The 16654-nt window shown below is 43.8% G+C and overlaps 2 protein-coding genes across 5 annotated transcripts in view; one reads left to right on the top strand and one right to left on the bottom strand.

Moving 5' to 3' along the window:
* The window catches only part of nfxl1 (nuclear transcription factor, X-box binding-like 1), a 115923-nt gene extending 105957 nt beyond the window's left edge, over positions 1-9966 (bottom strand). For both annotated transcript variants that reach the window (XM_080187990.1, XM_080187997.1), the window contains exons 1-2: positions 9758-9966; positions 4829-4996 (exon numbers count right to left, since the gene is read on the bottom strand). In XM_080187990.1, the coding sequence (XP_080044116.1) occupies positions 4829-4996; positions 9758-9932 (343 nt within the window). In that variant the 5' untranslated portion in view covers positions 9933-9966. The remainder of the gene's footprint in view (positions 1-4828; positions 4997-9757) is intronic.
* Positions 9967-15462: 5496 nt separating this feature from the next.
* LOC145342400 (ubiquitin-protein ligase E3A-like) overlaps positions 15463-16654 on the top strand; it is a 41306-nt gene continuing 40114 nt past the window's right edge. For all 3 annotated transcript variants that reach the window (XR_013886545.1, XM_080187969.1, XM_080187960.1), the window contains exon 1: positions 15463-15599. Coding sequence is in view for 2 of the 3 variants with exons in the window: in XM_080187969.1 (XP_080044095.1) it covers positions 15535-15599 (65 nt within the window). In the remaining variant the exon portion in view is untranslated. The remainder of the gene's footprint in view (positions 15600-16654) is intronic.

Raw genomic sequence — 16654 nt, 5'->3', positions numbered from 1 at the left:
ATCCAACTTTCATTTTACAAATGGATCAAAACTGGCCTTTACAGCTCATCATGTCTGTGATGGCTCTCTGAAGGAGCAATTTACATAGTGCTTGTAGCTCTCCATGTTCTTCTTTTCCAAATAATAATCCAATTCCCTCTATGTCTCAAGTCAACCTGTCCCCACCTCATTCTCATGCGCAGCATTCCAAGGACTAACCCATGCTGCATTAAAAAGATCCCCCTCATGCCACTGCTACTTCTTTTGCCAATTACTTTAAATCTGTGCCCTATTGTTCTCAAGCAGCTTTTCCCCATCTACTTTGTTGAAGGCTGTTCTATAACCATTGGACACCAAAGTTATAATTCCCATAAGGTTAGAATTCTTCCACTCTTTTCCCTGATGAGTTTGATTCACTCGATGTCCCGTACTTTTCGCCATACACTCGAACTGGTCTATTTTGAATTTTATCTACGAGCATTTATGTGAGGCGCCTGTGTAGGTCATTCTGCAATTCCAATATCCTTCATAGCGAGGGGGATTGAATATAAAAGTAGGGCGGTCTTGCTGCAGCTGTATAGGGCACTGGTGAGGCCGCAGCTGGAGTACTGTGTGCAGTTTTGGGCGCCGCACCTGCGCAAAGATATTTTGGCCTTGGAGGGAGTGCAGAGGAGGTTTACTAGGCTGATACCGGAGTTGAGGGGGTTGAGCTATGAGGAGAGGCTGAATAAACTAGGCTTGTACTCGTTAGAGTTTAGAAGAATGAGGGGAGATCTCATTGAGACGTATAAGATGATGAATGGGATGGATAGGATAGAGGTGGAGAGACTCTTCCCGCTCAAAAAAGACAGTAGGACTAGGGGGCACAGCCTCAAGATAAAGGGGGGGCAGTTTAGAACGGAGTTGAGAAGGAACTTCTTCACTCAAAGGGTGGTGAATCTCTGGAATTCTCTGCCCGTTGAAGTGGTGGAGGCTGCCTCGCTAAATATTTTTAAGATGCGGGTTGATGGGTTTTTGATAAGAGAGGAGATTAAGGGTTATGGGGAGAGGGCGGGAAAGTGGAACTGAGCCACGACAGATCAGCCATGATCTTATTGAATGGCGGGGCAGGCTCGAAGGGCTAGATGGCCTACTCCTGCTCCTATTTCTTATGTTCTTATGTTCCACTGCCTCCTAATATTTTACTATCTTGTCTAAATACTTTACAGATCACCTATATGATTAAAAAGTGGCGACTGAGCTTCAATACCTTGGTACTCCATTTACGACATTGAACCATCCATATCATTTCCATACAGATGAACCCATGTTTCCTCTTGCAGCTAATTTCCTGTCCTGCTCTGGGTTTTACTTATGATGTTCATTGCTTTAAGTCTGTGCATCAGCCTTTCATTTGAATTTTATAGAAGTTTTTCTGGAAATTTCAATAGCATCTCTGGAAATTTCAATGGGACCTCACAAGGCTTTCCAATACCCAAATGAAATGTTTATTCACTGGGTTCTGTTGCTTTTGAAATTGTTGGCTGTCATTTTATAGGTTATTTCTGTACAAGTAATCCTCACATTTGTTTCTAATGATATGTTACATTATTGTGCCTGATAGTTGGGAAAAATTATTGGGTCTGTATTTGCCTAAGTATATTTTATTGCCCTTCTTTAAACTGCTACTGCACAATTCATTTCTAAGCCTGGGGGCTGCTCTCCGAATAATCAGTTTCCTGAGAACATGAGTAGAATGTATCCTTAGTCTCACATTCATCACCTTAGGAGATTTGGTTTCAACCTTGAATGATTTTTGAATCCTTTCAACACAAAACATATATTTTAGTGACAGTCTGCTATCAGAATCTCCTATCATCATTTCCAGAAAGCATGTATGTTAATTATTTTAGCTAATCTTTAATTTCAACCCAATCAACATCTTAAATGATCTCAGTTCTTCTTCGATAACCATCTTGCTGTTACAAGACTGAAAGAATTTCTTGCTCTTGGTATTCAGACATCTTCAACCTCTCTTTCCAACAATCTGAGGTCCCTATCAGCTTCAAGATAATGACCATCATCCCGGTTACTAAGAAAAATTAAGCAACGTGCCTTAACGACTATCGGCCGGTGGCTCTGACATCCATCATTATGAAGTGCTTCGGGTTAGTCATGGAATGAATCAATTCTGGCCTCCTGAGATCCACTACAGTTTGCCTATCGCTGTGATAGGTCCACAGAAGGTGCCATTTTCCTGGGCCTGCACTGAACTCTGGAATACCTAGATAACAAGGACACCTATGTCAGCCTCTTATTTATTGACTACAGCTCAGCCTTCGACACTATTATTCCCACAAAACGCATCTCCAAACTCCTTGGCCTGGGCCTCGGCACCTCCCTCTGCGACTGGATCTTGAACTTCCTAACTCACAGACCACAATCAGTAAGGGGAGGCAACAACATCTCTTCCATGATCATCCTCAACACCGGTGCCCCACAAGGCTGTGTTCTCAAGCCCCTACTTTACTCTTTATATACCTACAACTGTGGGGCCAAATTCCCCTCCAATTCAATTTTCAACTTTGCTGATGACACCACCGTAGTGGGTAGGATCTCAAACAACGATGAGACAAGAGTACAGGAATGAGAGAGAATCTGGTGAACTGGTGCAGCAACAATAATCTCTCCCTCGATGTCAACAAAACAAAGGAGATAGTCATCGACTTCAGGAAGCGTAAAGGAGAACATGCCTCTGTCTACATCAATGGGGACAAAGTAGAAAGCTTCAAGTTTTTAGGTGTCCAGATCAACAAACTGTCCTGGTCCTCCCCATACCGACACTAATTAAGCAAGCCCACCAACACCTCATAGAATCATAGGATCCTACAGTGCAGAAAGAGGCCCTTCGGCCCATCGAGTCTGCACCAACCACAATCCCACCCAGGCCCTACCCCCATATCCCTACACATTTTGCCCACCAATCCCTCCAACCTAAGCATCCTAGTATACTAAGGGGCAATTTTAGCATGGCCAATCAACCTAACCCGTACATCTTTGGACAGTGGGAGGAAACCGGAGCACCCAGAGGAAACCCACGCAGACACAAGGAGAAAGTGCAAACTCCACACAGACAGTGACCTGAGCTGGGAATTGAACCCAGGTCCCTAGAGCTGTGAAGCAGCAGTGCTAAACACTCTGCTACCATGCCCACCCTTTTTTTCTTTTTTTTAAATTTATTTTCCAATTGGATCAGATCAAATCAAACCCTATTCCCCTGGGCCCCATAGCATCAAACTAACTGGATCAATCAAACCCTAATCCTCTGGGCCCCAGAGCAAACCAACTGGATCAAATCAAACCAAACCATATTCCACTGGGCCCCAGCATCACTAACTGGATCAAATCAAACCCTATTTCCCTGAGCCCCAGCATCACACCAACTGGATCAAGTCAAACTCTATTCCCCTGGGCCCCAGCATTAAACCAAATGGATCAAATTTTTTTAGAAGACTCAGGAAATTCGGCATGTCAGCTACGATTCTCTCCAATTTTTACAGATGCACATAGAAAGCATTCTTTCTGGTTGTATCACAGCTTGGTATGGCTCCTGCCCTGCCCAAGACCACAAGGAACTACAAAAGGTCATGAATGTAGTCCAATCCATCATGCAAACCAGCCTCCCGTCTATTGACCCAGTCAATACTTCTCGCTGCCTCAGCAAAGCAGCCAGCATAATTAAGGACCCCACGTACCCCAGACATTCTCTCTTCCACCTTCTTCCATTGGAAAAAAGATACAAAAGTCTGAATCACGCACTAGCTGACCCAAGAACAGCTTCTTCCCTGCTGCTGTCAGGCTTTTGAATGGACTTATCTTGCATTAAGTTGATCGTTCTCCACACCCCAGCTATGACTGGAACATGACATTCTGCACTGACATTTCCTTCTCTATGGACAGTGTTTTTTCTGTATAGCACGCAAGAAACAATACTTTTCACTGCATGTTGACGTACATGACAAAAATAAATCAAATCAAATTCAAATCTATTTTCACAGCTATATTCATTTCTATTACATTGAAACATAGAAAATAGAAACAGGAGTAAGCCATTCAGCCCTTCGAGCCAACTCCACCATTCATTTTGATCAAATTCAGTACCCTGATCCCACCTCCCCACATATCCCCTGATCCTTCTAGCCCAAAGAGTATATCTAATTTGTTCTTGAAATCACACAATGTTTTGCCCCAATACTTTGTGACAGTGCCTCTGCATTCCCTCTGCCCACCTATCATTTATTCCATTTCAAAAAAGACAACCATAAAGTCAAAAATTAAGATAAATTTGTATTTCCACATATGAAAACAATTCAATTTTGGTCCCATTTAATGGAAGATCATGAAGGACAAAAAACTATTTAATCAATTTAAGCTAGCAACACAAATCTATTCTTTTTCTTCATTCTTATACTCATATTGCAGATCCAATATTCTTTTATAAGTTATCGTTCTTTAGGCACACCATTTTAGAGGAAGGGAAAATCACCTGGGACAATTTTTTCTTCATGTCACATTGTCAACAAAAAACACAGCAAAATGTAATCAAAGTGAGCAGATCTCAAGTAATTAAGCAACCCATTATGTTGATTAAAATAATACATGACTAACTTGGTCATTATGCTTTCAGATCTCAAAATTTAGTTGATGTGGACTCAGTCCATTTATTTCAAATGTCATTAACAAAACTTGCAATCTAAAACAAAAAGTACTCCATTTAGATTTTTGATTCCTGTTTCCAGCTAGCATTAAGCAGTTTCACAACTTGTATTTTATATTTAGCTACACTGCATATGCAAAAAACAGATATTACCTATGTGACTAGTGTACGTTGTAAATGTTGAGGCAACTATTTTTCCTCGTTGGCCTTCAAAATCCTCATCGCCGTCTTCTTCTGAGGAAGTATCCTCATCAGCAAATCTTTGGGCTACAGCCTGATTGGCTTTACGAATCTCTTCAAATTTTTTAAGTGATGACAGCTCTGTTGCAAACAGTAACAAATAATACAATTAGATAAATTAGAAACAGCTGTACCAATCACTGTAACCAAATTTTTAAACTTATGATAGTGCACTAAATGCAAGATCCATTAGAGGAGATTTCACAAGCACTTGCACACATATATTTATGGTAAAAATAAAGACAGAGACTCGAGAATAGAAACATGAAAGGTATTAGAAATACCCTACACTAGAAACGCAGGCAACTAGAAAAAGTCATTTAACCCAAAAGGCCTTTTTTTTGATGAATTTCACTGGGTAATAACTACCCCACTTAAAATCATGGATCATACTGCATTAGATGCCCTTTGAAACACCTTCCAAAAATGTATGTGTCAAGTATTAAATGTGAACTGCCAGCATTGATGATTGCCATTTTCAAGTGTGATAAAAAAATTCAAGTTAAAATCAATGCATCACGTTATTTAATTAAATAATTCATCAAGGATAGTTTGAACAACAATTAATGTCATATGAACGGTCAAGTTCATCACTTTCAGCATCCAACACGAAGAATTCATCCTACATCACTTCGATTATCGCATCATTAAGGGTCACAGTCTGGATCAGACGTGGCACTTTCAGTTTCAGAATCAACACTCCACAACAAATCATTTTTCTCTCCATCCATTGAATTAGATATTCCACTTTGTTTTGACCAACCTGAATATTCAGTTGTTGGGTATACTGAAATTCATGGACGTTTGATCCATGTTGCCGATGGCATAAACAGTCACGTGTTTTGCCGCAGTCTGCTCGAAACTGGTAATTTTGACTTTGAGGTCTCCTGGTCATCTGCTGCAATACTGGACATTTTTGTTCCACAAAGTAGCGATACCAATTAGCTGTTACTTTGGAATCTTTGCTGGACTTGGGATTTGATTTGATCCATTTAAATGCATTTATACACATTATATTTCCAATGACAATTTAACCATTCAAATGATTTTCAAGGATTCTTTCTGATACATGCTTTTCAAGATAAGCCAGTGGGGCGATAAGCTGCAGCAGGCGACGGTGCAGAGGGACCTCGGGGTCCTTGTGCATGAGTCGCAAAAACCCAGCCTGCAGGTGCAGCAGGTGGTCAGGAAGGCTAATGGGATGCTGGCCTTCATAGCGAGGGAGATTGAATATAAAAGTAGGGAGGTCTTGCTGCAGCTGTATAGGGCATTGGTGAGGCCGCAGCTGGAGTACTGTGTGCAGTTTTGGTCGCCGTACTTACACAAGGATATTTTGGCCTTGGAGGGAGTGCAGAGGAGGTTTACTAGGCTGATACCGGAGTTGAGGGGGTTGAGCTATGAGGAGAGGCTGAATAAACTAGGCTTGTACTCGTTAGAATTTAGAAGAATGAGGGGAGATCTCATTGAGACGTATAAGATGATGAATGGGATGGATAGGATAGAGGTGGAGAGGCTCTTCCCGCTCAGAAAGGACAGTAGGACTAGAGGGCACAGCCTCAAGATAAAGGGGGGGCGGTTTAGAACGGAGTTGAGGAGGAACTTCTTCACTCAAAGGGTGGTGAATCTCTGGAATTCTCTGCCCGTTGAGGTGGTGGAGGCTGCCTCGCTAAATATTTTTAAGACGCAGGTTGATGGGTTTTTGATAAGCGAGGGGATTAAGGGTTATGGGGAGGGGGCGGGAATGTGGAACTGAGACACGACAGATCAGCCATGATCTTATTGAATGGCGGGGCAGGCTCGAAGGGCTGGATGGCCTACTCCTGCTCCTGCTCCTATTTATGTTCTTAAGTTATGTGGCTGTTCTCATGGCACATTTGGACTTGGGCACCTTTTTCAGGGTGGATTTCTTCTTTCAGTCTGTGCCAAATTTTCACAAATGCAGACTTCCCTCACTGAAGCAGTTATTTGATGCATTAGCAATGGTTACAACTTGAAACCTGCTCTGAAAGTCATTTTTTTGCAGAAGCATTCATTTTTATTCATTGGTCACTATTTGCGGTTTGATGTATAGAAATATCTTAAAATTTCTCATTTTCCTGACAATGCAACCCATATCGCCTGCTTGATCCCATGTACCAACTTAAAAGCCAAGTATAACCCTAAACATATCATTCCAAACTCAAAATTGAGGCCAACTCCTAATTCGAGTGTAGGCTTAGAAATTTGACAATTTTTCCTGTGGTTCTCCCTCCCTCTAAAAAAAACACAGGATCAAAATTTTGTAGACATAATCAATACAATCGTCACAGCTACAGAATGGTAATAAATTAGATATTTAAATGACAAATGCAACAGTATTTGCGAAATTAATTGCAGTCTTGACTTCAGGAATTTCGAACTTAATGCTCAGACTGATATTCTTCAAAAACAAATACTGCAATAGGCCAGATATTGCAGCTGTACTAACAGGAGCTCTGCATCACTCCCCTCAGAAACAGACGCAACTTTTGTCATTCGCACACGTGCAGTTAAACATAGAAATCCAAAAATTGCTGTCAATAATTCCTTGTTTCCTGAAGAATGTGTCGTTGACTTTCCCCAGACGTCTGTAGAAATCATTAAACTGACAAGAACTTTGACATTCACTCTGTAACATCTCCCTCAAAAACCTATGCCCTTAGTCATTAAAATAAAACAAGAAATGCAATGGTCCTTCTACTTACCCCTGGGGGCTACCACCATATCCTGTGGTCTAAGAAAATGTTTGATACTATTCCCTGTCCCTGAACCAACATTATATTATGCTGCCACTATCCCTTTTAGTCTATGGGCTTCAACTTTATTGGCAAATCTATTAATTTCACTTGACCAAATGGCATTTCATGTATGTGTCAACCACATTATCCTCACCAGTCCTTTCCGTGCTATTAAAACATGAGTCTGTGCCGATTTCTTTAATTAATCCAAACTTGTCCAAGTTACTCTTATTTATGTCCCAAATTTTCATTTCTAAAAATTTTTCCAGAGGTTAACTGACTGGTCTGTAAATGCAAAGTTTATGTTTATACCCTTTTTGAACAAGGTGTAATGATTGCAATTCTCAGGTCACCACTGACTCTTGCCTATCATCTTACATCAGGTGTGGCCAAACTGCAGCTTATGAGCTGCATGCTCATAGAATTGACACACTGAACGTGGTTCATTCCTTGTGCTGTAAGACCGATTAAATTGTGCATTGGAGGTAGGTAAATAGTTAAATGCAGCTTCAGCTTCACAGAAAGAGAGAACGAGAGTAAGCAGCAGTTCTAAGGAGAGTTAAGATCAATGGCTCTTTCCAACACTGTCACCAGATTTCTTCTGCAGTTTCCTGCTCGAGTGATATCCAGTGTCTCTTGCTCCCTAACCTAACCTCTCCCAGTTGACCTCCCCAACTTCTGTCTGGAAAGGGAGGAAAAAGTTTAATACAGAACAATATTTAAGAACCTATTATATTGGGACATGGATGCTCTGATTCAAATTTGTTGTTCAATAGGTGATTGCAACTTTTCCTCCCAAGTAAAATTAATCCTTTTATTAAATCTCTTGACTGATTTTCCACATTGCAAGAGCAAGCTGCAAAGGTCCGTTAAACTGTGAGCAATGTGCCAGTTCTGATGGGTGTCAGTGAAGCAGATTTATTGTTGCCACAATCTACATAATGGATAAAGGAAGCCTAGAAAGTTAGGGGAAAAAAAAATTTCTTCACAGCAGTGTGCAATAGTAATAAAAATGTAAAAACAAAAAATTGCAGATGCTGGAATCTGAAACAAAACGAGAAAATCTCAGCAGGTCTGACAGCATCGGTGGTGAGCCAAATATTGGCTCCATTCTCTCTCCACAGATGCTGTCATACCTGCTGAAATTTTCCAACAGTCACAGCAGGGCAGCACAGTGACACAGTGGTTAGCACTGCTGCCTCACAGCGCCAGGGACCCAGGTGCAATTCCCAGCTTGGGTCACTCTGTGTGGATTTTGCACATTCTCCCCATCTCTGCATGGGTTTCCTCCCATAGTCCAAAGATGTGCCAGTCAGGTTGATTGGTCATGCTAAATTACCAATTAGTGTCAAGGGGATTAGCAGAGTAAATATGTGGGCTACGAGGAAAGGGGCTAGCTGGGTGGCCCACAATGGGCTGAATGGCTTCCTTCTGCACTGTAGGGATTCAATAATAAAAATGTACCTGTAAAGGTTATGAGTGTCTTGCATTTCTCAAATGTCTAAGTTCATAAATTTTAGCTACTCCTGACTTATCTATTAATTATCATCTGGTTATTCCTCTTTTGGGCACTGCTAAAAGGACACATTTATGAAATCTATTCTGCTGGAACAACTCCAGCTTCTCTATCTACATACCTGTATTCGCTCATCCCTGGAACCGTTCTAATAGCCTTTGAAAGCATCATTGCAACCTCCCAAGTCTCAAAGCGCTTGGAACTAAGTCATTTCTGGATTTCAGATTTTTTTGGATGAGAGCATGCCTAACCACTAGAGCGTGAGGGCAAGAAGCATTTTTCCCATTGTTTCATAAGTCATGAAAATTGCTTTACTTATTCAAATATTGACATCGTCCATGTTTCTGTTTCCAAAATACTTGACTGAAATGATGCCCCCTAGATCTGCTCAAAAAAATTTTTCCCGACAACTGGTGTTTCTGAACAATAGATTTCCGGACTGGAGAGGTGACAACACTAGGGATATTTGCAAGAAGACTGGTGATATTCGCAGTTATAGAGTAAATGCTTGTTAGAAAGCCTGTGCATGTGAAGCAGTTCCATTAAATTATTTGACACCGGGTTATTTACCATTACTGATACCGGGCTGACTCCTTGGCCAGCTGCTGGAACCTCTTCCATTCGGCTGCCTGTCAGCTCCTCCTCCAGTCTGAGTTTCTCTGACGGATCCAACTACTTGGCTAGCGCCGCTTTTGCCCCGTCCACGTCCCCGGCCGCGACCTGCCTGCCGCCAAGCAGGCTCCATTCCCCCTCTCGGCTAACGGCCGCCCTGAGGCCGGACAACCTGCACTGCCAGCGCGCATGCGTCCCATGGACACGCGGCCTGAACCCACCGCGCATGCGTGCGCCGGAAGCTGTGGCCTTCTGGGATTTGTAGTTTCCGGTTCTCGGCCCCGCCCCCTCCCCATAACAACAACTGATGTTCATATAGTGTTACACAGCAATATTAACACCAGGACACAAAGAGGACATTATAGGGCCAATGATCAAAATCATGATAACCGGGAATATACTGTTCTGTGCATGGTGAGAAGCTGACTGCCCAGAAACCAGTTTACGGGCAATCTCACAAGCACAAGGCTGAGTGAGGGCTGGCAGCGTGCAGGGTTGGGGGCTGGCAGTGTGCGGGGTGAGCAGCTAATCAGCTTTGATAAAGGGTCATCTGGATTCAACGTCATCTCTTTACTCTCCTTATAGATGCTGCTCGACCTGCTGAGATTTTCCCGCATTTTTTCTTTCTTGGTGAGCAGCCACTTTCTGTTTGACAGAATGGTCTCCAGGCTGCATTCAGGACACTATCTTACCCGTAATTCACTATTTTGTTAAAAGTTATTTTATTCGTCACAAGTAGGCTTATATTCATACTCCAATGAAGTTACTGTGAAAATCCCCCAGTCGCCACATTCTGGCGCCTGGTTGGGTATACAGAGGGAGAATTTAACCCATACAGACTCAGGGAGAACATGCAAATTCCACACAGACAGTGACTCAAACTGGCACTCGAACCCAGGTCCCTGGCACTCTGAAACAGCAGTGCTAACCACTGTACAACCCCTAAAATCTCACACATGCGCAGTAACAGTTCTGCTCGTTTTACACCCCTCCCACACACACACAAACACACACAGGAATCCCCACACTCAGAACAACATCCTCCCCTCCACACCCTGCCTACTGCTCCCCTGACACACACACACTCAGCAGCAATGACTTCACCCCCACCCACACTCACCACAGCACCCCTTCCAAACACAGCAGAACCATCCCCTTTACACACACATGTACACATACACACCATATGAGGTCTCATAACTGGGCAATCATGGTTGCATATTGCCATGATCCTTTCCAGAAAGCCAGAGTACAGTGATAGAGAATGCCTGTTCAAATCTTGAGTCACACATTTACCTGCATAATGGTAGGAAATAGCACAAGCTAATTGAAGGAATGTCTGGCCACTGACACTGAACTTGAGAAAATGTCCAACATAAATAGCCATAGATATCAGTCTCTTAACTCTGTCAGGTGTCTCAGGCAATATTCCATGGTTCTCAGCCTCAATGTGCTGTCTTTAGAACAATACTTGTCCACTTGATGGCATTACTTGGTTAGACTTCTACTTCCTCGTTACTTTTGAAGCTCAAATCCTCATCTGGGCAGCACAGTGGTACAGCGGTTAGCATTGCTGCCTCACAGTGCCAGGGACCCAGATTCAATTCTGGCCCTGGTTTACTGTCTGTGTGGAGTTTGCATATTCTCCGTGTCTGCATAGGTTTCCTCTGGGCACTCCGGTTTCCTCCAAATATGTGCAGGTTAGGTTGATTGGTCATGCTAAATTGACCCTAGTGTCAAGGGATTAGCAGGGTAAATACGTGGGGTTATGGGGATAGGGCCTGGGTGGAATTGTGTTTGGTGCAGGCTCAATTAGCCAAATGGCCTCCTTCTGCACTGTAGGGATTCTATGATTTGCTGTGTGGTAGATAGAAAGAACACTAGACGTCAGAAAGATTTTAGTGGATTGGTCAGATGGGCAGACAAATGCAGGGATGAGAAAATTCTGCCATTTGGCAGAATACTGCCTTTGTGGAGCTATCATTCATTCCACTTGAAGGCTGTACTCTGCTGCTGGCCAATGGTAGATTCAGAGGGCTTGGTAGGCCCAGGAAGCGAGGAGAAATAGACTCCAGGTCTCAGCCAGGTTCAAATGGCCTGAGGAGTGAAAACTGGAGCCCGTACCTGATGCAGAAATGGCTGCAGTGAGTGTAAATGAAGTTGTGTCGAAACTGCAAATTCTTAAAGTTAGCCCATTATATTCTGAATTGTGTGTTTTATATTGAACTGTCAAGTCAAAAGAGAGTGAGATGTTTAAATGTGTGCACTGGAGAGAACATATGAAGGTTGATGACTTCTGATCTCCAACAAGAAAATAAATTGCAAAATTATTGGCTGCATTAAAAAACTCACAAGCCACAGACATTTTCCTTTAAGAAGACGTTATACCATAATTAGTTTTAACGATAGTTTTTGCTGTGAAGATGTTATTCATTCACCAAAGTATTTTTAGGAAATAGTCTCAGAACAACCTTTTAGGTTTAATTAGCATTCTAAAATTAATTACTTCAGAGCAGTACATTTTTTGTTTATAATCAAGTTGTTCATTGAATCAAATTCAAACAAGAATTCATGCAAAATTGGATAAAACTGACATGTTAAAGGACATATTTAACACAGTACAATTAGCAGTCCAGGAGGGAGCAGCAAAGCTCAAGTCTTAGCTGATCATAGTGAATCAGTCACGTGGCCTGGCCATGAAAGGGGTCTGTGGAGGACAATTTGGTACTGGAAAGGCCAGGTTACTGAGTGCATGAGTTGAGGGAAAAGGTTGGGTTAACATAGAGGGGCTCAGTGGGGTCGGTATGAGGGGACAGGAAGTGTAGTATGTGTGTGGACATTGCTATATCAAGGCCAGCATTTGTTCCCCATCCTGAATTGCACTTGTGTTAAAATGGGGTGTCATTTGGAAAATAATTCATAAAGCACTACTGTAGTCCTTTACTTTGTTTTGCATGTACATAATCCAGCATTCATCATTTATATAAATGACATAGATGACTATGTTGGGGGGCGGGTAGGATTAGTATATTTACAGATGACACAAAGATTGGCTGAGTGGTTAACAGTGAGGTGGAGTTCCAGCTGGGGTGGCTACTGCCTCTTATCAGGACAACTCATACTAAATGAGCCCCACAGGGAGATCATTCAGTGATTTGCCATAGACCCCCATGAGGGTTATCACATCTTGCAATTATTTTACTCCTCTCAAATAATTAATTCTCTTTTGAAAGCTACTGTTGAATCTGCCACAACCACATTCTCGGGCAGCGTATTCCAGATCCCAACCACTCGCTCTTGACAAATGTTTTTTCTTATGCTGTTGTTGCTACTTTTGCCAATCAATTGGTTTCTTCTGTTCTTGACTCTTCTATCAATGAGAACAGTTTCTCCCCATCTGTTCAGATGCCTCATGATTTTTGAACTCCTACAGCAAATGTCCTCACAATCGTATGTTCTCCAAAATGAGCCGCAGTTTCTCCCACGTGATTGAAGTTTCTCATTCTAAAATTAAAAGTTTATTTATTAGAAGTAAGACTTACATTAACACTGCAATGAAGTTACTGTGAAATCCCCCGAGTTGCCAGTCTGATGCCTGTTTGGATGAATGCATTGAATCAGCACGTCTTTCAGAATGTGGGAAGAAACCCACGCAGACACAGGGAGAATGTGCAAACTCCACACAGTGATCCAAGCCAAGAATCAAACTCGGTCCCTGGCACTGTGAAGCAGCAGTGCTACCCACTATGCTACCGTGCCACCTGGAAGCATTCTGGAACCATTCTAGTGAATTGTTTCTGCACTGTCTGCAATACTTTCACATTCTTTCTTAAAATGTAATGCCTAAAATTAAACCACAATACTCTGGTCAAAGGTGAACCACAGAAGCCTGTGGAGACCAGAATATTGAGTGCATTTTGTACAGAGATAGATGGGTTCTTGATTGGTAAGGGGATCAAGGGTTACAGGAAAAAAATTGGGAGAAAAGGGTAGAGAAACCTATCAGCCATGATTGAATGGCAGAGCAAACTCGACAGGCCCAATGGCCTAATTCTGCAGTTAGGTCTTATTTTTCTGTTCATAAATACAATTCAATCCGATCAAAGTCCAATTCAGAGTCTCAAGTTGAGACATTCCTGATCCAAACTGACAACACCAGGTTTTAGTCCAACCTATTTATTTGATAATATTCTCACTAGCTTTCGAGGGGACAGCCTCTTCGTCAGGTGAATGGAGACAGGGCTCTCACCTCCTGTCTTGGGCTTGATCTACATGATCCAAGCTGATTGGAGTAGGCATAGCTCCTCCTCCAAGGCTTGATCTCATTTGCACCTGATCCAAAACGCCGAGATGCCACTTTTAAAAATTGTTTCAAATGAAGCCACAATGTAACCTAACGACTTCAACTAAGCACAGCATGTCGAATCTACCCTCGATCTTAGCCAAAAGGCCAAGAAGCAGTAAATCTTATGTTCTCACCAGTAGCGGGGAGGGGGTCGGACAATGTGCTGGCTGAGCGCGCGGGGGTGTCCGTCCGGCGCACGGCCAAAGCCATCCAAGACCTTAGGACGGTCGTGCTGGGCCCCGAAAGCACACGCCAGCTCGAGGCGGCTCGGGCGTGCAGTGGGATCCCGTCTGAGCGTTCCCCTGTTCGGACGGAATTCCACATTGGCCCGAAGCCGAGACCCCCCTCCCCGGGTCAGGTGCCCCACAGCACGAGCCGCCTCGCGGGAATGTCCTCCGTGCCCTTTTCCAGCGCGCGGAGGCGTTTCCTGTACGGGCTGCTGCTGCACACCTTCCACTACCGCGTCCTCGCCCGTCGCCCGGACACACCTTGGCGGGCCTTGTTGCCGCCAGGCGGCGGAGGTCCCCGATGGAGATCCCTCTACGGAGGGATCCCCCCCAATTACCTCGGGGACCTGGGGTGGAGGGTGTTGCACGCGGCGGTGCCGTGCAACAGTAGGATTCACTGGTTCGCGGGCTCCCGAGACTGCTCTTTCTGTGGCCTTGTGGAGTCCGTGGACCACGTCTACGTTTTGTGTTATAGATTGCACTCCCTTTTTGATTTTCTGAAGAACCTTTTATTGATGTTCTGTTTGCATTTCAGTCCCACGCTCCTGATCTACGGACACCCGGTGCGGAGAGGGGAGAGTCGGGACGCCGACCTCCTCGTGAACCTGCTCCTGGGCCTGGCGAAACGCGCCATCGGCAGGTCCAGGCAGCGGGCGATCGACGGGGCCGTCCGTCCCGACTGCCTGCCCCTCTACCGCGGCTACGTTCGCGGCCGGGTGTCCCTGGAGAGGGAGCACACGGTGTCCGCGGGCACTGTCGAGGCCTTCCGTGCCCGTTGGGCACCGCAGGGGCTGAGGTGCCTTATAGACCCCGATAATCACATTTTGATTTGACGTGTTTTAAGTTTCCTTTGTATCTTTTGTTTTCTGTTCGGGCCGTTCCCCCTCCTTTTGGGGAGCTGCCCCCGTTTTTTTTGTCCGAACGTAATTTAAGTTTGTTTACTTGTTTGCCCCGCCCAAAAGACCGGCAGGCGAAGGGGCGGGGCCTGGCGGTTGGGCCGGAAGCTGCGGGGAGGGGGCGGGGCCTGGCGGCGCGGGCCGGAAGGGGCGTGGCCTGGTGGCCAGGCCGGAAGCTGCGAGAGGGGGCGGGGCGACTGAAGGTGTTGAGTGTTTACGGTGAGAGTGGCTGTTCTCGCCCGCTGCTGTCTCGCTCACCTGGCTCGTATGACTTCCCCTGACACTAAGGCCCCGGTCACGCTGCTCGCTCCTTCCCCGGCGAGTCTCAAGCGGTGAGTGTGACCGTCTTTCGCTGAAGCCAGCAGTGAAGCCCGCTCGGCCCAGGCGGGGCTTCCAACCCCTGGAGCAGCCGCGGCCTGGGTGGGGTGGGCCCTGAAACGGACTTCATTTTAGGGACTTTCATCCCGGCCTCCTGGCAACCTAGTTAGAACCGTGCCCGCTTTATTGCTGTGAAAGATTAGTAGATCTGGAAGACCTGGCTTCTTCCCTCGACACGCGAAATGTGGGGAATGTGTCAGATTATTGACAGTGATTCCAGTTCAGTGTTCCCCTTCTACATGTTCGCAACTTGGTGTTTGTGTATAAAAGATCCTTGTTTAATCACAACCATCTGAAAGATCACTTAAATAAATGAACCTCTTTCCCAGAAATAGTTGAAAGCTTGAGTTTTCTATAGCTCTTTTCACAATATGAATACCTTATTTGAACTTCAATGAGACAAATTAGCAGATTGTTAGTTGAAGTGTAAATATTGGCCAGGACGTTCAAATCGCCCCACTTAGTTGAAATCATTGCAAAGTTGTATTGTTATTTTATGGCATGGTATCGACAAAAGAAGAGCATGGTCTCACTTAATTTTATGGTTTCATCATCAATTAAGGCACTCTAACATCTACTGATTGCTATATTTTTAAAACACAAAATTCTGCAATTGTCAAAACTTAAGTGTAGGGACTGTTGTCATTGATTAGTTGAGTCAGTGATTTAAAGTGGATTTGTGAACAAAACATGCAGCACACAATTCAAAGGAATATTTGTTAAGGAAATAAGATATGTAACATATTGTGGAAGGAGCAGTGTATTTTCCACTTACTTATGTTGAATGAATTTGTGCATTGCTGACCTGATTTGCAGGAGATTTCAATTGTACCTGTCACTGAAGTTTAATAGTGTATGATGGGATTTTAAATTGATTTATAGAATAGGGTTTTCTTAAAATAGTGGTTAGGAGTTGTAAATGAAATTGAATGAAGGGGAGGAGTTGAAGGGATATGAAAATTCTCATTAGACCAACTTTGTTTGTTTGAAGGGAGAGACCAAAGAGAGA

This window comes from Carcharhinus amblyrhynchos, chromosome 1, assembly GCF_965287045.1.
Source record: "Carcharhinus amblyrhynchos chromosome 1, sCarAmb.v2.hapA, whole genome shotgun sequence".
Lineage (NCBI taxonomy): Eukaryota > Metazoa > Chordata > Chondrichthyes > Carcharhiniformes > Carcharhinidae > Carcharhinus > Carcharhinus amblyrhynchos.
Note: the sequence above shows the minus strand (reverse complement) of the source record. Positions and strands in the feature narration are given on the sequence as shown.